We start from the raw sequence: 27995 nt of genomic DNA, 5'->3' as shown, positions 1-27995 counted from the left end.
ACAGTACATACTTACCTACAGCCGTCTGTCCTCCAGCGCTGCGCTCTGCTTCTCTGCTCTCCTCCTGTACTGTCTGGGAGCCGGAAAGCAGAGCGGTGACGTCACCGCTCTGCTTTCCGGCTCACAGCCAGTACAGGAGGAGTGCAGAGCACAGCGCTGGAGGACAGACGGCTGTAGGTAAGTATGTAGTGTTTGTTTTTTTTTTACTTTTAGCATGATAACCAGGGTAAACATCGGGTTACTAAGCGCGGCCCTGCGCTTAGTTACCCGATGTTTACCCTGGTTACCAGTGAAGACATCGCTGGATCGGTGTCACACACGCCGATCCAGCGATGTCTCCAGGGAGTCCAGCGACGAAATAAAGTTCTGGACTTTATTCAGCGACCAACGATCTCCCAGCAGGGGCCTGATCGTTGGTCGCTGTCACACATAACGATTTCATTAACGATATCGTTGCTACGTCACAAATAGCAACGATATCGTTAACAATATCGTTATGTGTGAAGGTACCTTTACTATTTGCCACATGGGTTTTTTTTGCCTGCCTCTGGATCAACATGTTAGGGCATGTTAGGTTAGGCTATGGGTTGAACTAGATGGACTTAAAGTCTTCCTTCAACCTTAATAACTACAGTGCTGGCAAAAAAAATCTTTACAAGTTCAATGAAACCACAAAATCTTAATATTCAAGTGGATTCAAGTGTTTTATTGTGGATATTTTACTATAATTAGTATTTTGTCATGTCACCCTTACATTTTATCACCATCTGCAGTCGTTTAGGCATGGACTCAGCAAGGCTGGCTAAGTATGTGGAGTCCATGTTTACCCACAGTGTCTTCAGCACCTCCTTTAGTACTGTATATTTTGGGTCATACCGTGACACGGTACTCGGACGACGCACGACCTTTGAGCCTCCCCTGAACCGGCCTGAGAGTGCTCTCATCACTAAACATCACTTTCTTCCACTCTTCAGATGTCCAATCTTGATATTTCTTACATAAGGCAAGCCTTTTCTTTTTCATTGCTGCTGTGAGCAGGGTCTTCTTTGCGGCTCGGCAACTTGGTAGACCCAGGTCCTTCTGCAGGCGGTGACGAATTGTCCTAGTTGCGATGTTGTGGAGGAGCACAGGGTACTTGTTTTTTAGTTCAACAGCAGTTATAGAAGGATGTGACATCACTTCACGCTTCAGAAGCTTATCAGTCCTTGGTGAAGTCTTCTTAGGTGCGCCAGAGCCTGTTTTCCTCTGCGGTACCATCCCAGGAGGCAATGATGCCGCCGACCGCTTCAGTTGATAAATTGCTTCTCTTGACACTATCAGATCTCTAGCTACAGCAATCACCGAATCCTCCTTCTCGAGCAGAGTCAAGGCACGGGATTTCTCTTCCATTTTAAGCTTCTTTCGACCCATCGTGGGAGATAATAAAAAACTGAGGGAGATAATAAAAGACTGCCTAATAGCAAAACTGGCTGGGCTGCACATAACAACCAATCAGAGTGCAGCTTTCGCTTTACCAGAGAAGTGAAAACTGAGCGTTGATTGGTTGACATTTGCAACAAAGCCAGCTTTAATATTAGACAGTTTTTTATTATCTCCCCCATTGTGTACACTTTTAAAAAGTGAAATTATGATGTGGATTTTATAGGTAAAGTTTTTTTTTTGCTGCGCAAGTGTAAAGATTTTTTTTGCCGGCACTGTATGTTACTATGTTACAATACCAAGCATGGCAGTCTGCGTTGGTGTTGGAAGGAGTAAAAACAATCATTTGTTTCTTTATAAAATGTCCTGGAGAAAAAATGAAAGGTTCCAAGTTTGAGGCATTATAACAGGAAGGGGCCCATAATTTTTAGATATTATACCATACCAGAAAGGGACCTAGGATGGGGGACATTATACCAGGAAATGTCCCTGGATGGGGGACAAAAAATCAGAAAGGAGCCCAGGATGATAGACATTATACCAGGAAGGGGCCTAGGATGGGGTATATCATATCAAGAAGGGGCCCAGGCTAGGAGACATTATACCAGGAAGGGACTCAGTAATGGGACATTATACCAGGAAGGAGCCCAGGATCTTAGATATTATACCAGGAAGGGGCCCAGGATGGCTGACATTATACCACGAACGGGCCTAGAATGTGGGATATTATATCAAGAAGGGGCCCAGGATGGGACATTATATCAGAAAGGGAACCAGGATGGGGGACATTATACCAGGAAATGTCCCAGGAATCAATGCGTTCATCTCCTTTGCCATTTTCCCCCCATTTCATTCCCAGAATGCCTTTTTGCCGCCGGACTGTGATCGCCTGTCACCCAGACACGATGCCGAGCGCGTGAGCGAACGCTACAGACATTTGACTGAAAATAAAAGATATCAATACAGCAACAAAGGCAGGAATCCGGCGCCGGGCGCCTCCACTCGCGGCTTCTCCGTGTGTCATTATCGTCACTGCGCCTTTTAAGAAGCTGTATTAGAGGTTGACAGCATTATCACTGTGAAATAACTTTAAAAGTCTATAATTTGTAACTGTGTGCTTTCAGCAACATTAAATTGTTTGAAGCGATCGCTATAAACCTGACAGGATCAGACAGAACATTTGATAACACAATTTCCATGTATGCCAAGCGGAGAAAAGTAAATAGTCGTCACTGCCGCTGGCTCTGGGTTTTCTTGCTCAGAATTAACCCATTTTTCCCCAGTGACTTACTGCCAAGATATTCCTTCCAGCAAATGCCGTACTTACTGCTTGTAAGACGACTTACCCTATAATGAACCTTTAATAATCTAAAATGCTAATCCAGCATCCCCTCTCCCAGTCATTGCCTATATTTTTTTTACTTATTTTCCAAAACAATGAAAATAGTTAATGTTTGATAAGTAAGAATCTGAAATAGTCTAATCTAGAATCAATATTTGCAATAACAAGAAAACATTATTTTCACAGACATGGTTACAGTGTAATGTGACGTTTCTATATACAGTAGATCTCATAGAACCTGCCCTTCACAATAGGTGATATCACAGCTCACCTCCTCCTCCTGTACAATGACTGATAACACCTCTATATACAGTAGATAACACAGGATCCACCGTTCACAATAGGTGATGTCACAGCTCACCTCCTCCTCCTGTACAATGACTGATAACACCTCTATATACAGTAGATAACACAGGATCCGCCATTCACAATAGGAGATGTCACAGCTCAACTCCTCCTCCTGTACAATGACTGATAACACCTCTATATACAGTAGATAGCACAGGATCCACCATTCACAATAGGTGATGTCACAGCTCACCTCCTCCTCCTGTACAATGACTGATAACACCTCTATATACAGTAGATAACACAGGATCCGCCATTCACAATAGGTGATGTCACAGCTCAACTCCTCCTCCTGTACAATGACTGATAACACCTCTATATACAGTAGATAGCACAGGATCCACCATTCACAATAGGTGATGTCACAGCTCACCTCCTCCTCCTGTACAATGACTGATAACACCTCTATATACAGTAGATAACACAGGATCCACCATTCACAATAGCTGATGTCACAGCTCACCTCCTCCTCCTGTACAATGACTGATAACACCTCTATATACAGTAGATAACACAGGATCCACCATTCACAATAGGTGATGTCACAGCTCACCTCCTTCTCCTCCTGTACAATGACTGATAACACCTCTATATACAGTACATAACACAGGATCCACCATTCACAATAGGTGATGTCACAGCTCACCTCCTCCTCCTCCTGTACAATGACTGATAACATCTCTATATAGAGTAGATAACACAGGATCCACCATTCACAATAGGTGATGTCACAGCTCTCCTCCTCCTCCTGTACAATGACTGATAACTCCTGTATATACAGTAGATAACACAGGATCCATCATTCACAATAGGTGATGTCACAGCTCACCTCCTCCTCCTGTACAATGACTGATAACACCTCTATATACAGTAGATAACACAGGATCCACCATTCACAATAGGTGATGTCACAGCTCTCCTCCTCCTCCTGTACAATGACTGATAACTCCTGTATATACAGTAGATAACACAGGATCCATCATTCACAATAGGTGATGTCACAGCTCACCTCCTCCTCCTGTACAATGACTGATAACTCCTGTATATACAGTAGATAACACAGGATCCATCATTCACAATAGGTGATGTCACAGCTCACCTCCTCCTCCTGTACAATGACTGATAACACCTCTATATACAGTAGATAACACAGGATCCACCATTCACAATAGCTGATGTCACAGCTCACCTCCTCCTCCTGTACAATGACTGATAACACCTCTATATACAGTAGATAACACAGGATCCACCATTCACAATAGGTGATGTCACAGCTCACCTCCTCCTCCTGTACAATGACTGATAACTCCTGTATATACAGTAGATAACACAGGATCCATCATTCACAATAGGTGATGTCACAGCTCACCTCCTCCTCCTGTACAGTGACTGATAACACCTCTATATACAGTAGATAACACAGGATCCACCATTCACAATAGGTGATGTCACAGCTCACCTCCTCCTCCTGTACAATGACTGATAACACCTCTATATACAGTAGATAACACAGGATCCACCATTCACAATAGGTGATGTCACAGCTCACCTCCTCCTCCTGTACAATGACTGATAACTCCTGTATATACAGTAGATAACACAGGATCCATCATTCACAATAGGTGATGTCACAGCTCACCTCCTCCTCCTGTGCAATGACTGATAACATCTCTATATACAGAAGATAACACAGGATCCACTATTCACCATAGAAGACCTCTTCCTCCTTCTTCCACACCTCTTCCTCCTGTACAATGACTACTAACTCCTGGAAACTGCAGTACAGTAGTATTGCTTTATGTTGTAAAATTCATCGTCTCCTATGAATCGTAGTCACAGGCTACGCTTCATAGGAGTACAAGGTTGGTGATGACGGGTGCTTTCAATACCCTCCAGCTGCCTTGGCAAAGTCCTGGCACCCTACAGACGTATTGTAGGAATGAGCATTGGGACTAGACATGGGCAGACACTTGGATGTTTGTGTCCCATGGGTTCGCCAAACATTTAAAAAAAAGTTCTGGTTCGGGTACCAAAACAGTACCCAGACCTGGACCCCATTCACTTGAATGGCTGGCCCGAACAAGCAGTGTTTGATGCGCTGTCATGTGCATGACAGCGCGGCAAACACTCTGATCGGCGATAAAATCATCACCACCAGTCAGACAGGCATGGTTCCCACGCTGTCAAATGACAGCATGAGCCCGCAGCTGTGATCGGAGGTATAAAAGTTACCTCCGATCACTGGCGTTAGCTGATGGGACTACTTCTCCCATCAGCCGATGCCTGCTGCTGCTAATGAGAGCGAGAGCAGGCGCAGCTGATGGGAGTATTCATCACCCGGCACCTGGGCTCTAAATAAATAATTAAAAAAACAAAAAAAGGAAGTGGGTTCCCCTGTATTCTTGATAACCAGTCAGGCAAAACCGACAGCTGGGGGCTGCAACACTGTTTTTAATTAAATAAATAATTTAAAAAAACGGTGTAAGGTCTCTCCCATTTTTGACAACCAGCCTTGCTAAAGCAGACAGCTGGGGGCTGGTATTCTCAGAATGGAGAGGTGCCCATGAACATTGAACCACCCACCCACAAGAGCAGCTTACAGTCACCCCAGAAAAGTCACATTTTTTAGATGCGCCAATTTTGGCACTTTGCCCGACTCTTCCCACTTGCCGGCTGTTATTAGAGGCGGCAGACATCGGCTGATGGGAGTAGTAGTAGCATCAGCTAACACCAGTTACCGGAGGTAACCTTTTTACCTGTGATCACAGCTGCGGGCTCATGCTGTTATTTGACAGCGTGGGAACCGTGCCTATCTGACCGGCAGTGTTCGGTCAGCCGAACCCGAACAGTTACATTGACTTCCTGGTGAAGTCCATGTTCGGTGTCTGTGCCCGAACAGTAGGTGTTCTAACTTTACTGTTTGGGATCACCCATCTGTAATTAGGACCGCCCCCACACTGGAATGCATGACTGGAATGGAATGATTAAACAGCAGGGACCGGAGCTAGCTCCAGTTATGGCTGTTACAGGCAGGTACTAGCAGTATAACAACTGATATGTATGGGACATGTATCTTAGATATTGGGAAGGGTTTACAAATAACATAACTACCATGATCCACCACTAGTAGGAGCTGCGCCAAATACTATTTTATATGGATTTTATTTAATAAATCGTATGCAGTAAGCTCCTTTGCGCCCTCTAGTGGTGGCTATATTTTTGTAGGGATTTGGAACTTTGTGTCAGGAAAAATAGTTTCAAACACACTAAGGTTTAGTAAAAAAAAATCAGTGAACAAAAAACAGTAATGGTATTGATGATTAGACTTCTGTGAACCATATACTGTACAATAAATTCACCGGAAGGGGTGTAAACCGGCTCCACTGCTACATATCCCCACCATGTGAATATGGCTTTGCAATGCAATGGAGTCCTGATATAAATTCACTTAATTTTCAACTGTCAAACTATGGAGACATTTACATATGTACATTCGTCAAATATTCAAAGTGATCTTTCATAACGGAGACATTTTATTATAGCTGACATTTCTCTGACATTTTCTTTCAAAGGAGAAATGAAGGTAATTTGTTTTTCATGATATCAGATTTATTATTTAGCAATTTTTTTTTTACTTAATTCTTTTATTTATTTGTTTTTTTTACTTCAGTAGACAATAGCCGCTAACATTTGGAGCAGGGTCACGAAATGGCATTACTTCTATGGGTTTATAGTAAAAGGGTTATTCCCAAAACAGCAAGTTACCCCCTAACTAGTGGACAGGGGAAATCATGCTGATCATTGGTGGTGTGATCACTGGGTCCCCGAAAGATCCCAAAAATGGGGACATGCGGAGCCCCATCTAAATGGAGCAGAGGAGTGCGTGCTCGGCCTTCACTCTATTATCTATAGGAACTTTCTAAAATAGCAGAGCCCTGTGTAGGTGCACAGAAGAGTCCCTGCATAGTCCCAATGGTCAAATCTCTATTATGGGAATAACTCTTAAAGTGTACCTGTCCTTATATAGCGCCATTAATTCTGCAGCACTTTAAAGACATCATCATCGCTGTCCCCATTGGGGCTCATAATCTAGATTCCCTATCAGTATGGCTTTGAAGTGTGGGAGGAAACCGGAGAACCCGGAGGAAACCCACGGAAAAACGGGGAGAACATACAAACTCCTTGCAGATGTTGTCCTTGGTGGGATTTGAACCCAGGACCCCAGCTCTGCAAGACTGCAGTGCTATCCACTGAGCCAACATACTGTGCTAACCACTGAGCCGCCGTGCTGTCGAAAAGCATGGTCTTGCTGCCCTCGTTCCATACAAACCAGCCTAAAATGTCCATGACCTATCCTGATTCTCATACATGGTCACTTGCCATTCACCCTTTTTCAATGAGAGTTTTCTGTTCATCAGTATTATGCTAATATATATATACTATGTATATATATATATATATATATATATATATATATATATATATATACAATTGTAATAATGCAATATCATATAAATATATATTTATATATAAGATAAATTATATTTTTTTATTTTTAGCAAAAATAAAAAATAGAAAGTCAATACGTAAAACAAAATACATATATATATACATACACAAAAAAATTAAGACAATATAAGATAGCAAATAATAATGAGAAAAACTAAACAAAATAATATATATACTGTATATTATTTTTATTTGTTTTTTAGCAAAAATAAGAAAATAAATAAAAATAATACTAAATAATATATATATAATAATAAAATAAATAAATATAAGAATAATAAAAAAAGAAGAGAAATAAAATGAAAAAAAAAAAAGTGTCTATGTACACCACACTGTGTATATGTCTATCACACAAGACAAGACCCAAGGTGCAGACTATGCAAAGAAACCGTCCAACACATAGTTGCAGGATGCAAAATGCAAGAACAGTGTATACGGAACGCCACACCCAAGTGGTGGGAATTGTATACAGGAACATCTGTAAGTCCACCGAAGTGCAGGTGGGAGACCCCAGAGAAAGTGGTGGAGAATGAAAGGGCTAAAATCCTGTGGGACTTCAAGATCCAGACGGATCAGCAGGTGTTGGCTAACCAACCAGACATTGTGATAGTAGACAAGGATCAGAAGACAGCAATGATAATAGATGTGTCAGTGCCAAGTGACAGCAACATCAGAAAGAAGGAATATAAGAAGCTGGAGAAATACCAGGACCTCAAAGGAGAACTGGAGAAGATGTGGAAGGTGAAGGCAACAGTGATTCCAGTGGTGATAGGAGAACTTGGAGCAGTGACCCCTAAGTTGGGAAAATGGCTACAACAGATCCCAGGAGCAACATCTGAGCTCTCTGCCTGGAAAAGTGCAATGCTGGGAACAACTAAGATCCTGCGCAGAACCCTCAAACTCCCAGGCCTCTGGTAGAGGACCCGAGAATGAGAAAGGACACCAAAGACCACCCCCATTGGGGGGGGGGTGAGAAGGAAGGCTTTTTAAAATTGTATTACTTTATTATTTTCTTATTTTTAGTCATTTGTTTTTGCAAAGGTTTTATGCAAGTGTAAAAGAATGCTTTAATTTAATCAGTTAACAAAACGCAAAGTGAATGAACAAAAGAGACAGAGAAATCAAAGTTAACTAACTACTAGAACTTCTATTTTGTACAGCGCTCTCATTTTACCGAAATTTCTCTATAACTGCCTAAAACTTTTGCTAAGTACTATATAAAGTTGATAATATATATAATAACACACATTACATTTAAAATAAATAAATAGAATAAATTAAATATATATGTAAAAAAATAAAGTTAATAATTTCTTGTCCAGTGAACTATAAGAAACCTGTGAGCATATATCCTGCAGTTAACATTAGCAGAACATGGAGTTTCCATTGATTTGATACTAAACATCAGAATGAAATGGCGATGTAATCTGTATAAATTCAGGCTGCTATGAATCTCGGCTGGTGTGACGTGACTCTATCTTCGGTGGGACATGAATTGCTGCCTTCCCCAAGAATAAAGAGAGAGACGACTATGACAGGAGGAGATATCAGAGCAAGAAGTGTCTGTCTTGTCGCAGATCTAATTATCTGCTGGCGGCCTGCCTCTCATCAATGGAATTCATGCACTAACATACCTGCCTTGTTGGCAGATCTTGGCTAAGTAGGGTGATTTTTAACCCCCAGGCCTTATACTACTGTAATCTAGGCTTCCGGAAATCTCCCTGATCTCCATCGAGAGTCTATTTCCCCAGCTATGGATGGAAGTTGTCTAGAACGTCTACCTGATAGGCTCTGATCTGCATAAGCTTGGCTGATCCCTCACCGGCTGGAAATGGTACAGAAAAACATAACTTTGTTCTAAGAGGATGAAATCTGATATTATACAGTTTCCCGATGCCTTGAAGACTCTTTTCAGAGAAGTATGATGGACTTTACGTGACACAAGGAGCTTTCACCACCTAAACACAATTTAAAACCCAAATCTTTGGAAAGGGATCTCTAGTCCTATGTTATTTGGTCAATTAGTGTATTATTCGAGACACAACATAGTACAGAGAAGAACGGTGAGATGACAACTTTTCTCTGAAAGAAAGATGGCATTTTTGAGAATGGTTGTCAAAAACCTCATCAGGAACAAGTTTGTTTATTTAAGGAATATTCCTAAATCCGGCTGCCACAGGTAGCGGTTTTGATGTCGCCTATAGATTTTATATGTTCGATATATTTCTTACCTTAATTTTCACCATGTCAAACTATTGTTATAAAAGGATACAGGCTTCCTCGGTATAAGGAACAGCCGAGATGGTTCCACTCAGCATGTAACTATAGAAGGAGACTTCCAAGGTGTAACAATACGAAGAGTTGTCCAGAAGACCTCCAAGGAATCTCCTGCCAGTGCCGGCTTTCATTGTGTCTCTATTGAAGGAGGTGCTTGACTGCAAGAGAAAAAAGAAAAGGTAACATTTAGGGTCCATGTGTAAGGAGGAAGACCGGACTGCGGGTACCTGTGCCAGATCGGGTCCAGAACTGCTGAGGCTGCGCCTCATGTTGTCCGGGGGAAGGCAAAAAGGCCCGGACAGGTTCCCTGACTCGGAAGCTGGGGGCGCGGTTATAAGTAAAAGCACGCGCAGCTTCAGGCAGTTTTCCACCAGCGGTGACAGAGGCAAGGTGCGTGCGCAGCAGGCTCCGAGGGGCACGCAGCCGGGCCGCAGCTACACGCGGCCAATCTGATGCTGGGATGCTGCCGGAGCCCACCGCAGTAATAAGGAAAGAGCGGAGAGCTCTGTTTAACTAAGCACAGCACCCCAGCCTAAGAGCCAGGGCAGAGTTCAGGACTGTTCGCTGCTGCCCTCGTTGTTAAAGTGTGGTCTGCAGGACCTCGTTGGAGAAACATCATTCCAGCTGTTGTCAGCACTTCAGTCTTGGTGGGAACAGGCAGCATGCAGCATTGAGAGAGAAGTGCAGCGCGCCGGGTAGCTGACAGAGACCAAGGTGCAGTGTGCCTCATGACCATGACAACAGGTAGATATGATAAGAAATTATTAAGGCAACATCTATAAAGGAGTGGTTCTGCAGGGGGTGACCACAGACCATTTCTCTATTCTCATCCTTTTTGGCTGTTGATTTGGTCACTTTTGCATTTTGTCATTCCTCTCACCCTTAGAGGTACAGTAGCATGAGGCGGTGGCTACAACCAACAGAAGTTGCTCAGGTAGTGCAGCTCATCCAGGATGGCACATCAATGCAAACTGTGGCAAGAAGGATAGCTGTGTCTGCCAGCACAGTGTCCAGAGCATGGACCAGATACCGGGAGACAGGCCAGTACACCAGGAGACATGGAGGGGGCCATAGGAGGGCAACAACCCAGCAGCAGGATCGCTACCTCCTCCTTTGTGCAAGGAGGAACAGGAGGAGCAGTGCCCTGCAAAATGCCCTCCAGCAGGCCACTAACATTCATGTGTCTGTTCAAACTGTCAGAAACAGACTCCATGAGGTTGGTATGATATATACGTATCTTTAATCTTAAACCATGTAATCAGTCTCCAGTTGATTTTTTTCCACTCCCCACCCCTCATTGCTCAATACTGATAGATATTTGATCTGGCAGCGTCAAAGGATACAATGATCTCAAACTCAAGAATGCAATAGTTTCAAATATATGACCCTCTAAAAAGCTGGTCAAGAAGCAGACAAGGGTGTACATACCTCAGGGGCAGCCCATGCAACTGTCCTTGTAGAGAAAAGACCCCTTTTATCCATTCTCTATAAAATTGGATGGTGATAAAAGTTTCAGTAGTCCCTGCCCAGGAGGATCTTATTTAGAGGAAAATTGTCATGGGAAAAAATGTGGAGGGGGTAAACGAACATTAGACTTAGGTGGAAAAACCCAGCTACAGAGTTTACAGAGGTGGAAAGACATTTTTTATGCTTCCATTTCCATTACTTTTGGAGGCCATTTTTTACTAAATTTGCAGCTATTAAAAGACATCCAATAGATTTTTTGTTGTTGTAAACTTAGTATGTCCTGACAATTGCTGCTAATATTAATGTGTTGAAAGACTGTTGACAGATAATATTGCTCATTTTCTAAGTGCAGATTAAAGCACAATCTATGTAGAGAGAAGCTAAAGGCAAAGATTAATCTGGTCTCCGTTTATGGTGTTGGTTTGGTTTTGCTCCTGAAAGGGGCTGGAATTTGTTCCCATTTATAGGACCCTTGGGCATGTGCAGAAAGTCACTAATGTAAAATTAATCCATATTATTACTTTTCTTATGCTATTACTTTAAACATTATCGAGAAGAGCCACTAATGAAACCTATCCTCCTTCTTAGACCGGGACTCCGGCATCTCCGACAAGTCCATATATCACCAGAACAATTAATATGAGCAGAAGAAAATTACAGAATAATTCTTGCGTCCTCCTTCTCTGTCACTGATATATGGAGTAAGGTGAGAACTCATTTATTTGGATGCACTGCCTGACCTTGGTTCATAGAGACAAAGAACGCAGTAACTTAGAGAATGGAGAGAAGAAGACTTGTCATAGGGTTGTTCAGGCCAGAGTACGTCCACGAACAGAGAGGATATGCTGCAAAGGTCAACTGGGCTGTGGAGGCACAACCTAAGGGTCTCGAGATGTTTTTTTATTTCATCACTTCAGGCATGTTCCAAAATGTAGGACTATCCTCAGAGGAGGGTCATATATTTGCATTGTACACCTGTTAGGGCTGTGGCTTGTTCACTATCATCGTCAGGGAAGGCCAGGCGATGCAAAAACACAGCCTCCTCTAACCTTGTGCCAAAAAACTGCAGCCATGGCTTCTTCTAAGCAGCTGCCTAGCACTCTGAAAATGAAAACGGTGGAGGCCCACATAGCAGGAGAAGGCTATAAGAAGATAGCAAAGTATTTTAAAGTTGCCTTTTCCTCAGTTCGAAATGTAATTAAGAAATGGCAGTTAACAGGAACAGAGGAGGTCAAGATAAGTTCTGGAAGACCAAGCAAGATTTCAGTTAAAGCTGATTGTAAGATTGCTAGAGAGGCAAATCAAAACCCCAGCTTGACTGCAAAATACCTTCAGGAAGTTCAGGTACATTGTTCTACTGTTCAGAGACACCTGCACAGATATGGCCTTCATGGAAGAGTCATCAGAAAAAAACCTATCCTGCATCCTCATCATAACATTCAGTGTCAGAAGCATGCAAAAGAACATCTAAACACACCTGATACATTTTGGAAACAAGTCCTGTAGACCGATAAGGTTAAATTAGAACTTTTTGGCCACAATGATCAAAGGTATGTAGGGAGAAAAAAGGGCACAGAATTTCAGAAAAAGAACATCTCGCCATACACTAAACATGGGGGTGGATAAATAATGCTTTGGGGTTATGTTGTAGTCAATGGCACTGAGAACATTTCAGGGGTAGAGGGAAAAATAGATTCAATGAAATTTCAACAAATTCTTGATGCAAACATAACACCATCTGTAAAAAAGCTGAAGTTTATAAGAGGATGGCTTCTACAAATGGATAATGATCCTAAAACACAAGACAAAATCCACAATCAACGACATTAAGTGCAAGATGAAGGTTTTACAATGGCCCTCACAGTCCCCTGATCTGAACATCATTGAAAATCTGTGGCTAGACCTCAAAATAGCAGAGGATGCAAGACGGCCCGGGAATCTCACAGAACTGGAAGAATTCTCCAAGGAGGAATGGATGAAAATCCCTCAAACAAGAATTGAAAGACACTTGTCTGGCTACAAAAAGCGTTTACAAGCTGTGATCCTTTCGAAATGGGGTGCTACTAGATACTAACCATGGAGGGTGCCCAAACTGTTGTATCAGTCCATTTTCCTTTTTGTAATTTTTAAAATGTAACAAATGACACTATAATATATATAATGTCATCTTTAACTTTAGCCCTTTTAGAGAACATTTCATCTTTAACTTGCTAAACTTTTCAAAACAACAGTAATTTTGACAAGCGGTGCCCAAACTTTTGCATGTCACTGTAGTATAAACGTCTCCAGAGTATCAGAAAATTAGTCTTTATGCAGAGGTGATCATCTCGTACCAGCCATCTTGGGTTTTTTCCAACCAAGAGCATAGACATCTGTATATGACAACCCATGTGGTAGATCTATTTACAGTCATAAAAAGATGTAACTAAGAAATCTGATAAATTAATTTCCAACAACTTGAGAATACAAAGACTTCCTGACTGTCATTTTTGTAATCTTTTTAAAGATATGTCCACTATTGTTATTAAATGATGATCCAATGAATCGAAGAGAAAAAAAGAATCAACTGTTCAAAAAACTGTTCTGCAGGTTCTATGTGTATTTATGGTAAAAATAAATAAATAAAAATGTAATTAAATTAACCTTATGCAGTTTTGTCTCATTTTATATATTTTTTTTTACCATTCACCTTACCGGGGATGTCCAGGTTTGGGGGGCAAGTATATAGATTGACAGCAGACTTGTGACTCCTCATAGCACGCACACTGCCCATTGTCAGGATTCTTCAGAGTTGGGAGCAGCGGGCGCTTGACAACATGTCAGCAATACTTGCGGTCACGTGCCGACTAGGCATGCGCGGCCTCGCTCAATGCAAGTGACTTGAGCGGGACTGGACGCATCTATTCAGAATATGGTCAGAAGTATGCAAATCGCATACTTGCAGTCACATGACCACTTGCTCCTGACGGCAACACCAGAGAATCCTGACAGCGGGCATTGTGCTCATATAGTTCTATGGAGAACTGTAACTGTCACTCCTCCCCTTCTCCATAGAACTTTATGAGCACCAACTGCCATCTCCTTTCTCAATAATGGGAAAATGTATCTTCATCGAATACAGATTTTACCTGTAAACCGAGAGCGAAAGATCAGTCCAGGAGGAGAAAGAAGCTGATTTCTCTGATACATAGCAAAGTTGCTTATTTTCATACAAACTATCTATGACATTTTTATTTAATCAATCTCCTGTATAATACCCAGCCTTATGCATAATGGCTAGTTGGCACCCAGCACCCATGGCACATGTCCTGCCAACCACCTAGTGTCCCCCTTCCATGCCCACCGCTAGGATACCCTCCATTACCTGCTATTTTGCCCTATCGGATCACCTATAGCACAGGATTATGGATCCCGTAGATAAATCTGGCCGGGAAATTGCAGATTATATAGGAACCCTGTCCTTAAAAATGCCGTATTAGCAGATTTTCTTTTTAGATTACAGGAATGTAATAGATAAATACACTTTTCTATATGTGCACGAATATGTTAGTGTTAACCCCTTTCATGCCATCCCTTAACCCATTATCCGCCCCAGCTTAGCCTTACTGTTTGCTTCTCATAAATTACCAGATATCTCCGGCAGCGCAGACCCCCTGATGAATACCACCTTGGGGAACTTAAAATGGAGCAGACGCTGAATAAATGACATATAAGTGGTAAATTCCAATTTCACGTTCCGTGCGCCCGGCTCTGGCAGTTAATTTTAAAACAACACCCTGAGGTCAGGCAGGATTGGACTCTCTGCCACCGTATGACAAGGCTGTCCTATTTATTTCAGTTTTTCTTCCGGGCTATGTTCCTAGTAGAGAAACTGGGAAAAACACACATCTTTTACAGTCTGTTAGTCTCTGTCGCTAATACACGCCTGCAAAAATCTGCGTGTTATATCGGCACGGCCAAGAAGAGCTTCGTGCCCACAGGACGCAACGAGTGGCTGGATCCTTCGAGTAGAAAATATCAAAATTGGCCTCGGGAAGCATTATTTTTTTTTTTTGTTGTTAACAGATTGAACTGTATTTATTTTTCAATTGTCCTAGAAAATATTGCAAAGTGGTCTACACGCTTCGCTTGTCCAGCGACGGACCTGCTAGTCAGCGGAGCAAAATGTAGCATGTGCAGAATGTCACGGTTCTACTGCGCAGACAAGATAATTAACCCCTTTATGACAAGGCCATTTTTCGGGGAGGGGGGGTTTAGAATTAATTTTTTTCTGCTTTCATTTTTTCCTTCCCTGCAAGACCCATAACTTTTTACATTTTCCATCAACGTAGGATTATTTAATGCAGGACGAATCGTCGCAGTTTGGAATGACGCCATTTGCTTTACCGTATATAATAAATAGGAAATAAAAGAATTCCGAATTGGGTAAGACTGTGAAAAATTCTGTTACTCTTATCTGGGTTTTGTTATAAAAATAATTTATTGATCGGGAAAAGGACCTGGAATCATGACTCCTCTGGTCAGTACGGTTACAGCGATACCAAACTTGTAGAGATGGTTTTCATTATTGTTTTTTTTTAAATTCGGAACTTTGCAAACAAACAAATTTGTTTTGTGTCACTATTTCCTGAGATCTGAAACTTTATTCTGTTTCCGTCTATGGGACTGTGTGAAGTCTTATTTTTTATTGTTTTGCATGCCGAGCTGTTGGGTTTTTTTTTAAAACCTTTTTGGGGTACATTCGATTTTTTTTTAATGCTTTTTATTGCATTTTTTTGAAGGAGCGCCCAAAAAATTTAAAATTCTGTCATTTTTATTTTTGGCTTTAATTAATTTTATATTTTTTATAGATCAAACTTTTATCGACTTGGCAATATAAAACATTTACTTTATTATTTTATTTGTTTTTTTATAATAACATTTTAAAAAATAAATTTTAGTTACCCTAAGCAACTAGATGCTGCAATTGTTTGATATAATTGTGATACATCATGATTGCAGTTTATAGTAAAGAAAAAAAAAAAGAGTTCCGGACTAGACATTCCACATTGCATGTGGAAGTGGGTGGAAAATTGGTTACAGAACAATAACTGTCATGAACTTATCCTCTGCAGCAGAGGCGATTCTTTGCCATCCTTTCCTGGGGTGGTCCTCAGTGCCATCAAAGCTATTAATAGTTTTCTTGAATTAAATTAAGGATACCTTCCAGATTCTAGGCCTTCATGCCTTAAATTGAACCTGTCATCAGTATTTTGCTAATTAAACGACAGAGAGTGTCAGGTTGGCGCCATTACACTGATTAAAATAATACCTGGGATGATGAAATCTGTCTTGTGGTTGTTGTTTAATCTGTATGTGCAGTTTTTAGTTAATGAGATTCTTGTGCTTTGGGGTGGCCTGTGGACGGGGCTGTGAGTGGGTCTATATTTGAGGCTCTGTTCTCATATTTATCCGTGACCTGCCTCTTATTTTAAGTCCGGCAAAACAATAGCAAAATGGCGTTGGTAGTGCATGCGCAGTAGCATCTATTGCTACTGCACATGCACTGCCGGTGGCACCATTTTGTTAGATAGAAAAAAAATTTGGCTGCAGCAAAATGGCACCAGTGGTGGAGCTTGCGCAGTAGCATCGACCCAGGCATCATTTTAATCAGTGTAATGGCACCAACCTGACAATGCCTGCAGTTTACTTAGCAAAATCCTGATGACAGGGTCGCTTTAAAGAAATTATGGATTGTTGTTTCTTTTGTCTTAGATGAGTGGTTCTTGCCATATTCTGGCTTAGAACAGTTGTGGAGTAGGGCTCAGCACTGTATGGAGCTGTGTACCAACACTGTCTCTGAAAAATACCCTTGATGGTCGCAAACACATTCTGAAGACCGGTGATGCCACAAATGAAACCTTGAAGGTCAGTCAATCTGGAAAAATGCTAGAACCTTGATGTCTTAAAGAAATGATGGAGTTTCATTTCTCTAGACTAGTTTAGTGATTCTCGCCACATTCTGGCTTAGAACAGATGAGGAATATGGGTCAGTACTATATGAAGCTGTGTACCAGTACTGTCTCTGCAAAATGCACCTGATGAATGCACTCACTTTCTACAGGCCACTGATTCCACAAATGAAACCTTCATGATTCTAGCAAGTTTCTGGATTGACTGACCATCATCTCTTGTAGAAATGATGGATTGGTGTTTCTCTTAACTTTTGTTTGTGGTTCTTGACACATTCTGGCTTACAACAATTGTGGTCTAGGGTTAAGCATGGGGCAGTGGGCGGTGAATTGATTACAGTACAATAACTTTCATGAACTTATCCTCTGCAGCAAATATGATTCTTAGTCTTCTTTTCATAGGGAGGTCCTCATTAAAGCCACCTTCATCGTAGCAATTTATGCTTTTCTTGACGGCACTTGAGGATACCTTCAAGGTTCTAGCAACTTTCTGGAATGACTAACCTTCATGTCTTAAAGAAATGAGAGATTTTCATTTCTTTTAGTTAAGTGATTCTTGCCACATTCTGGCTTAGAACAGTTTCAAAATAGAGCTCAGCACTGTATGGATCTGTGCACCAACACTGTCTTTGCAAAACTCCCCTGGTGGTCGCAAAACTTTCTGAAGGCCGGTTATTCAATAAAATGAAACGTTCAATGTTCTAGCAACTTTCCGGATCGACTAACCTTCATATCTTAATTAATGATGGACTGTTGTTCCTCTTGACTTAGGTCAGTGTTTCTTGACACATTCTGGCTTTGGACAGTTGTGGAATAGGGCTCAGCACTATATGAAGCTGAGCATGAATACTGACCCTGCAAAGCACACCTTATGGTCACAAACACTTTTTGAATGATGGTGCTTCCACAAATGAAACCTTCAAGGTTCTAGAAACTTTCCGGATTGACTAACCTTCGTATCTTAAGAATTGATGGACTGTTCTTCCTGTTGGCTTAGTTGAGTGGTTCTTGACACATTCTGGCTTTGGATAGTTGTGGAATAGGGTTGAACACTATATGGAGCTGAGCACCAATACTGACCATGCGAAGCTCATCTTATGGTCACAAACACTTTCTGAATGATGGTGCTTCCTCAAATGAAACCTTCAAGGTTATAGAAACTTTATGGATTCATTGACCTTCATGTGTTAAAGAACTGATGGTCTGCTGTTTCTCTTGGTTTAATTGAGGGGATCTTGTGACATTCTGGCTTTGGATAGTTGTGGAATAGGGCTCAGCAATATATGGAGATGCGTTCCAACACTGTCTGTGCAAAAAATCTCTGTTGGTCGCAAACATTTTCTGAAGGCCGGTGATTCCACAAATGAACGTTCATTGGAAGCAGTTCCAGGTAAAGACATGATTAAGCTGGAGGAAACAATGTTGAGGGTGATATGCTATGGCTTAAATAAGAGAACGTCTAACATGCTGAGTTATTAGCACCATATTATCATGTGATTGATCAATTTACTGTGTTTCGTACCATATTTGTCTACACCTGAATAAAGGCATCCTACAACACACCGGATAATTCTCCCCCATCATTCCTACGTGAATTGGATGTTGAGCCAATCAAGGAGATACACGGCCACTGACGTCCAGGTTACAGAGCTGTTTATAGGGTAAATCAAGCATCTCTAACCGGGTTATGTCCAGCAGTGTGCCATTCACTTATCCACTCACTGGAGGGAGAAAATGTCAAAGTTAACAAACCGCTACAACTTTGTTAAGTGCAGCGCAGAATGGGTAATATAATGCGCTCAGTTTTTCTGTCAGCAGCTGACAATTCATCCTTTTAAAGAGGCACAGGCTCTGGAGCATCTTTGAAGTAGACGAGATTGAAGCCGAAGTGAAAATCATTCATTCCGTGCTTAGTATATTGTGACACCGTCCTGTGATTAGAATACAGATCAGCGCGCTCTACGCGGAGTCTGGGGCAGAGGAGCTTGTTCCCTGCTGGGACTCATTCACACAGGCGTTTTCGTGTGTTTTTATTTTGGTTATTGAGGTCTATAGTTGAAAATACTAAATAAATGCCATACTAAAAAATGCACAAAACGTAAAAAAAAGCGCATAAAATAATAATTAAAGTGCACTATGTGGCTCAAATAGATTCACAAATTTCACAGGAAAAATTACATTTTTGAGATTTTTTTTCATGCCTTTCACATCTGAGTTTAATGAGATTTTCACTTTCAAGAAAGTTGACTCCAAACAGATATCTAAAATAACAAATATAGTTGGTCCAGCACCAGATGTCACTTTGACAGGTGGCTAATCATTAGTAGCTAGCCAAGGTAGACGCACCACCCATCGAACTCAAGTGATTGGCTGCAGCAGTGATGCATGCTGTTGGGGTGATGTCATTGCTTCAGATAAAACACAAAGATCCGAGCAGTGGTAGGAAGCTGGCGCTGCACTCGGCGAGGGTGAGTGTCTGCTCGGTTTGTTAATTTGGGTATTTTACAGTGTTTGGTGTCCACTTTTCTGAAAGTGGAAAATTCCTTTAAAGAGAATTTTAAATTTTGCAAAACATTCATGAGCTGCGTACGCCATTTTGAAGAATCATACAATCATCAAATCAAAAGTTCTAAATAGTCTTCATTAAAGAAAAAATTCTGGCATTTTGCTCTTGCAGATTGTCTTCCTTTACCTAGCTAAATGTTCTGCAAAAGTGAGAAAAATATGTAGAATTGAGAGTCCTCAGTGGTTGATACCTTTTAATAGCTAACTGAAAAGATGGTAACAAATTGCAAGCTTTCGAGACTACACAGGTCTCTTCATCAGGGAAAGACTAAAAGAAATTCCAGAGAATCACATATTTATGCACAACACATCAGAGAGAGAAAAAAACCATGGATAAGACAGGTGACATGAAGAAGAATTACCATGAGTAATAAACAGTTACGTCCATAAATATTGGACCAGTTTTTAGATAAGGAATGTTTTATTGTCCTCTGATTGGGGTCTGGTTCTGTTGTGATGACCTCACATGGTCTAAGGGGCAAATTCCTTAGTTCCTTAGTTGATGTAAAAAGACATCAATCCATGTGACACATTCATTCCTGCGCTAAGACTGTCCATTATAGACCGGCCGAAAAGACAGACCATTAAAAGGTATCAACCACTGAGGACTCTCAATTCTAAATATTTTTCTATCTACTGGCTAACACGGTACCAAGATATATATATTTCCTGCTGCAAAAGTTACAAACCCATTAGAAGTCATGCTCCTTCTTCTGACAGGTCTCTCTGCTCTCCCCCCGGTCATTCTTAAAGATAGCGGTAGGGATGGAGTTGTACACAGATCTCAACATATTAAAAATGAAAGATTCAGGGAGGGCAAAGAAAACAGGCTGCAGATATAGAGGCAAGCACATGAAGAGGAAACAAGTGCATGATAGAAGCTGTGCTGATATACAAGCTAAGTAAGGCTACTTTCACACTAGCGTCGGATTCAGCCCGTCGCATTGCGTCGGACCGAGATTCTGACGCTAGCGTTTGATGTGCCGCACAACGGGTGCAGCGGATGCATTTCTCCAGCGCATCCGCTGCCCCATTGTGAGGTGCGGGGAGGTGGGGGCGGAGTTCCGGCCGCGCATGCGCGGTCGGAAAAAGCGGTCCGTCGGCAGCAAAAAACGTTACATTTAACGTTTTTTGCTCCCAGCGGTCCGCCACAACACGGCACAACCGTCGCACGACAGTTGCGACGTGTGTCAATACGTCGCAATGCGTTGGTAATGTTACTCTATGGGGCAAAAACGCATTCTGCAAACAACTTTGCAGGATGCGTTTTTTCCCCTAAACGACGCATTGCGATGTATTCAAAACAATGCCAGTGTGAAAGTAGCCTAAGACAGCATCACCCTAAACTCACACAGAACTCACACCCAGCCTACATTACTGGAAGGGACACTCCCGCAAGAGAAAAATCTGAAACTCAGATCAAGCTGCAAACTGCATACCAGAAAGTCTGGAAATGAATGGAGAAATCAGGATTGCAAACTTAAAAAGTGCAAGTTTATATCAAAGATAGGCTTTAAATAAACAATATTGTCAGTCAAAAAAGCACCAAAAAACACAGTAAAAAGCTTAATTCACAGGAGTATGTGAATTCTTGTCTGTAAATTGCAGACATAGTGGAATTTTGTGTTCCGTTCTGTGCCCCTACCACATGGAGGATGGGAGCATGCGGTACAGTATGTGCCAACTCTTTGACTTTCATTGGTTCGGTTGCTGTCTGTGTGCAGTCTGTTACGTACATGGATTGGAAATACGATAATCTCAATGATCACTTGCGGCGATTCTGCTGACACTTTAAAAAAAAAAAATTGTTGAAACAATTCCATAAAAATGAGTGGTGAAAGTACAGCACAAATGCCACATACGAACGTCATGCATGATGAGACCTCATACAATTCCAATCTGGGCCCATAGAATACAAACAGAAGGGAAGTCATCATGTGAACAGTGGCCTTGTCTTCATGGTAACACATCCTGCGCAGATCATATTATAAAGTAGCATAATATCACATTACATTTACCGCCTACAGCAGGAATAAATGTAGATGATGAACTGCACTGAGACTCCCAATAAACTGACCTTTCAATATATGAAGACGTTCACGGAATGATCTAATACACCGAGAAACGAAACCTTCTGCTGAAGGGCACAGGAAGCATATATACATACATATATGGAAGCATATATATGCATTATAAATATATAGCAGGGTATAAGATTTTTTTAAATATAAACCACAGCTGCTGCAGAACCTCTTTTAAAGGTGTAAGGAAACAGTAAATCATATCTCGGAAACAGGAAATTACAGCAGCTAAGGTCTGTACAATGTATAAAGATTGTGGCTAGTGTATTTAATCCGTATCAGTCAGTGCACCCAAACAGCGCCCTTCAAAGTGATCCTTATATTTTCCCGCCTAGAGTTCCCGCATATTACATCATGAAGTGCCCGACGTAATACCATATTTGCCAACCAGGGCCGGACTGGCCATCTGGCAATTCTGTCAAACGCCAGAAGGGCCTGTCTGGTCATGGGCCGCCTTGACTGCGATGTTGTTAGCAGAATTGGTGATCTCAAGACATCCATACTGTTAAGAGTTGTGAAGGAGCACAAAGTCGCTGACTCCGTCACTTACCCCAGCAGCCACGGGCATCATTAGAAATATTGGTCTTGTAGTAAGTCTTGCTTGCCTCCATCCAGGGTAATATTGGTTATATATTCCATCTGGTGCTTGGGGACGGGGACACCCTAGGCTTTTGTGATGGCAAATGCCAGGGCTGAATTTCAGCCCCAGTCCGTACCTGTTGCCGACTAATCCCCGAGACAGTCATTTTTGACCATATGGAGACCAAGACACTTCCACACCTCTTCCCCACCTATTCGGTTCTTGCCACCCTGAATATGTGATTCTTTTGATCTCTGGGACATTCCATATTTTCCTCAACCACTTGACTCTACTAGAAGCCAAGTAGGTATCTCTTGTTCCGGATGCTCCTGGAGGATTGCTAAGTGTATGGTTTGTACGGTGGCAAGAACCAGTCCCAAAACTATGGAAATTAGTCTTGTGTCAGGAGGGTTGGACTCGGATTCCTTCAGCCCACAGGAGATAATCATGATCCGATTCCAAAAGTCTCAAGGTCCACCCGCCATCCATACAAAATATAACAAAATCAGCTTAGGATTGCATTGTAACATTAGTGTCAATCATTATAAACATAGGACATATCATTTAAAGGATCAAGTAGGTTATTAGTGAATCATTTTATACGTAATAGACCCTAGTGGCACATGATTAACTCCAAAGTCACCTCCAAATGGGGTGGTCTTCAGCTAGACCTTTGATTATGTCAGAGGCTGAGCTTACAGTATCTTCTAGAATTCTGGTGAAATAGTCCAACCTTGTTCCCATATTGCTATTCCTCTATTGGTTACATTGAGCTCTCAGACACCCTCAAATCAATTCAATGCAAATCACAATTGAAACGCATTTTATGAATTTCACAGGTCCCAGCTGAATTGAAGAATTTGCTGTCACGCCGTTAACGGCGATAAAGGGGCAGGACGGCGTACTGGTACCCGCACCTGTCCTTGCCACTATAAAGGGGCCCTGGCTTTCCCTTATCTCAGGGGTACATATAATGGTTAGGAGGCCTGAGCCGCCAGCGTATCCCTGTCTCCTGTTCAGACCCTATCAGTGGCCCCCTCTCCCCCTAAGGGAGGTGGACTGAACAGTGTATAAATACGGCAATTAAACAGGGTATACAGACAAGGTAACTGAAAGTCTCAAACTCACCAAATGCTCACACAACCACAGAGGAAACACAGAGAAGGGAAGAGAAGGAAAAAACTAGGAAGGAAAACTGGTATAACATGCAACCAAAACAGCAGACACCAATCTCTGTAAATAAACCTCCAAGCTCCTAATACCAAGCTCCTTCTCACTCCAAGCCAGGCAGCAGAACTGATCACTGACAACAGTTGTAGACAAAGCTGAGTCTATATAGGAGCGGAGATTACCAAAACCAAATCAGCTGAGATACATAGCTCTCAGTAACTTCAGTAGCAAGGTTTTAACTCCTGCCCTGCTGGCACAAGACAGCCAGGTCAGAATTCAGGAGAAAAGCTTCTGTTCATCGTGTGGGAATGAGGCCCAGAGCGCTGCGGTTCCCTGGAACCTCTCTGTCGCGGTAGCCCCGTGACATTTGCTATTCGATTTGCCTCAATCTCGCCAAAAATACCTGCTGACTTTTTTGCACATTGACAAAGATCACATTAGTAAAAGAAAGGTTACATGACACTGGGCATGACCACACGGCCTTTCCCATAATACCTTGCAGCTATCACATCACATGCTATAGCATAGCCAATGAGGAGAGACTATTGTAGCCTGTATAGAAGCTGAGGCAGAGAATGCAGCAGATACATTATTGTGATTTACTGATAGTGAGAGGAAGTCCGAGCTCACAGTTCAGCGATAGGGATAATACCAAAATAGTGCCCTATTGCAGGTGCTGACTTTTTGGTTATGTACCTATCTAGCATTTCTTATAATGTAATTTTTGGGAAGGGGACTGAATTTTGTTAAAAAAAATAGAATAAAAATGTTTAAAAGAATGTAGACATTTAACTGTGCATGTCTGTTTTTGCACATCTGTTTTACTAGTCCAAATTGACATCTGTTCATGTCACATCTGTACTATGGCCCACTGCCCCATTTTGCTTTTGACACGTATACCAAGGGGTGGATATTCCATTTGGTGCAACCAGTGCAACCGCACAGAGGCTCAACAAGAAAGGGTGCTACATCCACCTCCAGAGCAGCTGAAATTGTGCATGATGATGAGTTATTGCACTGCAAAGGGCCCAAATACTGTTCTTGCACAGGGGCCCTCTTCTGTCTGTGTCCTCCATTGAGCGTACCTTCCAACTATACCTGAAACTTCTAGTTACATCCTTGTTGGCAAGCGCTGAATAATTGGGATTGGGAAGATGGTCAAAAGTTAAATAAAGTGTTATTCAATAAATATGGTAAAGGGTAAAGAACTTTTTTTTAAAATTTTTTCTTATTTCTCTACGTACAAGAAAAACTGATGACAGGTGGACCACATTCAGATAAGAGTCTGTTCAAAATGATTGGTCCGTTTTTTTATTTTTTTTTCGTACGTTAGAAAATATTACTTCTGAATGAATCCTAAGATGTTGCAGTCGTAGGGATCTACAGTAGGGGTCTCGTGCGCCCCCATGGCAGCACTTTTACAACTCAATACAAAATATCACTATATTAAGGCAGCGTGTGTCCCAAATGTAGGAACGGAGTCCCAAAGTGGGTTAAGAATTTTTCAACAATGAAATGTTACATGACATGAATGTCTGTGTGTCTGGTAGTCTACTAACTATATTTTGCTTTTATATCAATTTAGTTGCAAAAATTCTAAGACCAGTTGAACCCTCCGGGCGCCGGTTGTGTTTATGTAAGGCAGAACCTGATTTCCTGAACCTGTTGCTTAGCCCAGATTCAATTCTTGAGCCGCAGAACTAAATCCCTTTGAGCTGTGACTCATTTAGGGGAGATTCAGATAAATGAAACCATCTCCAAAGTGAATCCCATTTCACAGCAAACAAGTTATTAACTCGATCTGCCCGGTTTGCATGCGAAAGCCCTGTGCATTATTAATATAATCTGGATTTCTTTTTAGTTTGGTGTGATAAATGCCTACAAAATTGTATCTGCACTTGAAACCTTTTCAGTCCACAGTGCTTGGTAAATCAATCAGTGCTGACAGATGCTTTAAGGAGAGTAATCTTTTCAATGTGTCTGTCAGTGGTTAATAGAACATTGTTTCTCAGCTTGGCTAAGGCTGGGAGACAGTCAATTATGGCCAACGCAGAGGATGCCTGGCAGGCCCAGGAGCAACCTGCACTCACTAATGGAAATTGCTTAGCTTCATAATCTTTTTTATTTCTGTATAGTGCATGATTAAGGCTTGATGTAGAAATGTGTGCACACAGTTTGCAGATTTCAGGCATTTATTTTTTCCCTTCGAAATAGTCATCCTTTGAAGGATTTCATCATTATTAGTGATGAGCGAATATACTCATTGCTCGAGATTTCCCGGGTGACCTTCGAGTATTTTTTAGTGCTCGGAGATTTAGTTTTCCTCACCTCAGCTGAATGATTTACATCTCTTAGCCAGCTTGATTACATGTGGGGATTCCCTAGCAACCAGGCAACCCCCACATGTACTTATGCTGGCAGAGATGTAAATCATCCAGCTGCGGCGATCAAAACGAAATCTCCGAGCACTAAAAAATACTCGGAGGTCACCCGAGCATGCTCGGGAAATCTCGAGTAACGAGAATATTCGCTCATCACTAATCATTATCAAATTTTGCAAAGATCTCACTTACGAATATAAAACATTGGGGTTACATTTACTAATTCTATGCAATAGTTAAATGGGGCAAACTTCGGTCGGAATATGTGACAAATGTATCCAGGTGGTTCATCATTGGATTATAAAGAAACTTTTAATGCAAAAGCGGAGACACCGGTGTTAAACCCGGCACACATACAGTTGTGGCCAAAAGTATTGACACCCCTGCAATTCTGTCAGATAATACTCAGTTTCTTCCTGAAAATGATTGCAATCACAAATTATTTGGTATTATTATCTTCATTTAATTTGCCTTAAATGAAAAAAACACAAAAATAATTGTCCTAAAGCCAAATTGGATATAATTCCACACCAAACATAAAAAAGGGGGTGGACAAAAGTATTGGCACTGTTCGAAAAAAATCATGTGATGCTTCTCTAATTTGTGTAATTAACAGCACCTGTAACTTACCTGTGGCACCTAACAGGTGTTGGCAATAACTAAATCACACTTGCAGCCAGTTGACATGGATTAAAGTTGACTCAACCTCTGTCCTGTGTCCTTGTGTGTACCACATTGAGCATGGAGAAAAGAAAGAAGACCAAAGAACTGTCTGAGGACTTGAGAAACCAAATTGTGAGGAAGCATGAGCAGTCTCAAGGCTACAAGTCCATCTCCAAAGACCTGAATGTTCCTGTGTCTACCGTGCGCAGTGCCATCAAGAAGTTTAAAGCCCATGGCACTGTGGCTAACCTCCCTAGATGTGGACGGAAAACAAAAATTGACAAGAGATTTCAACGCAAGATTGTGTGGATGTTGGATAAAGAACCTCAACTAACATCCAAACAAGTTCAAGCTGCCCTGCAGTCCGAGGGTACAACAGTGTCAACCCGTACTATCCGTCGGCGTCTGAATGAAAAGGGACTCTATGGTAGGAGACCCAGAAAGACCCCACTTCTTACCCCGAGGCATAAAAAAACCCAGGTTGGAGTTTGCCAAAACTTACCTGAAAAAGCCTAAAACGTTTTGGAAGAATGTTCTCTGGTCAGATGAGACAAAAGTAGAGCTTTTTGGGCAAAGGCATCAAAAAAGAGAAAAAAAGAGGCATTCAAAGAAAAGAACACGGTCCCTACAGTCAAACATGGCGGAGGTTCCCAGATGTTTTTGGGTTGCTTTGCTGCCTCTGGCACTGGACTGCTTGACCGTGTGCATGGCATTATGAAGTCTGAAGACTACCAACAAATTTTGCAGCATAATGTAGGGCCCAGTGTGAGAAAGCTGGGTCTCCCTCAGAGGTCATGGGTCTTCCAGCAGGACAATGACCCAAAACACACTTCAAAAAGCACTAGAAAATGGTTTGAGAGAAAGCACTGGAGACTTCTAAGGTGGCCAGCAATGAGTCCAGACCTGAATCCCATAGACCACCTGTGGAGAGATCTAAAAATGGCAGTTTGGAGAAGGCACCCTTCAAATATCAGGGACCTGGAGCAGTTTGCCAAAGAAGAATGGTCTAAAATTCCAGCAGAGCATTGTAAGAAACTCATTGATGGTTACCGGAAGCGGTTGGTCGCAGTTATTTTGGCTAAAGGTTGTGCAACCAAGTATTAGGCTTAGCGTGCCAATACTTTTGTCTGGCCCATTTTTGGGGTTTTGTGTGAAATGATCAATGTTTTGCTTTTTGCTTCATTCTTTTTTGTGTTTTTTTCATTTAAGACAAATTAAATGAAGATAATAATACCAAAGAAT

The 27995-nt window shown here is 41.7% G+C and overlaps 1 protein-coding gene across 2 annotated transcripts in view; it reads right to left on the bottom strand.

Annotated features, from left to right (window-relative positions):
• AGBL4 (AGBL carboxypeptidase 4) overlaps positions 1 to 27995 on the bottom strand; it is a 1562854-nt gene that overhangs the window by 91851 nt on the left and 1443008 nt on the right. For both annotated transcript variants that reach the window (XM_069737949.1, XM_069737950.1), the window contains exon 11: positions 9891 to 10053. In XM_069737949.1, the coding sequence (XP_069594050.1) occupies positions 9891 to 10053 (163 nt within the window). The remainder of the gene's footprint in view (positions 1 to 9890; positions 10054 to 27995) is intronic.

This window comes from Ranitomeya imitator, chromosome 8 (genome assembly GCF_032444005.1).
Source record: "Ranitomeya imitator isolate aRanImi1 chromosome 8, aRanImi1.pri, whole genome shotgun sequence".
Classification (NCBI taxonomy): Eukaryota; Metazoa; Chordata; class Amphibia; order Anura; family Dendrobatidae; genus Ranitomeya; species Ranitomeya imitator.
The sequence above is the reverse complement of the archived record's forward strand: the minus strand, read 5'-3'. Positions and strand labels throughout refer to the sequence as shown.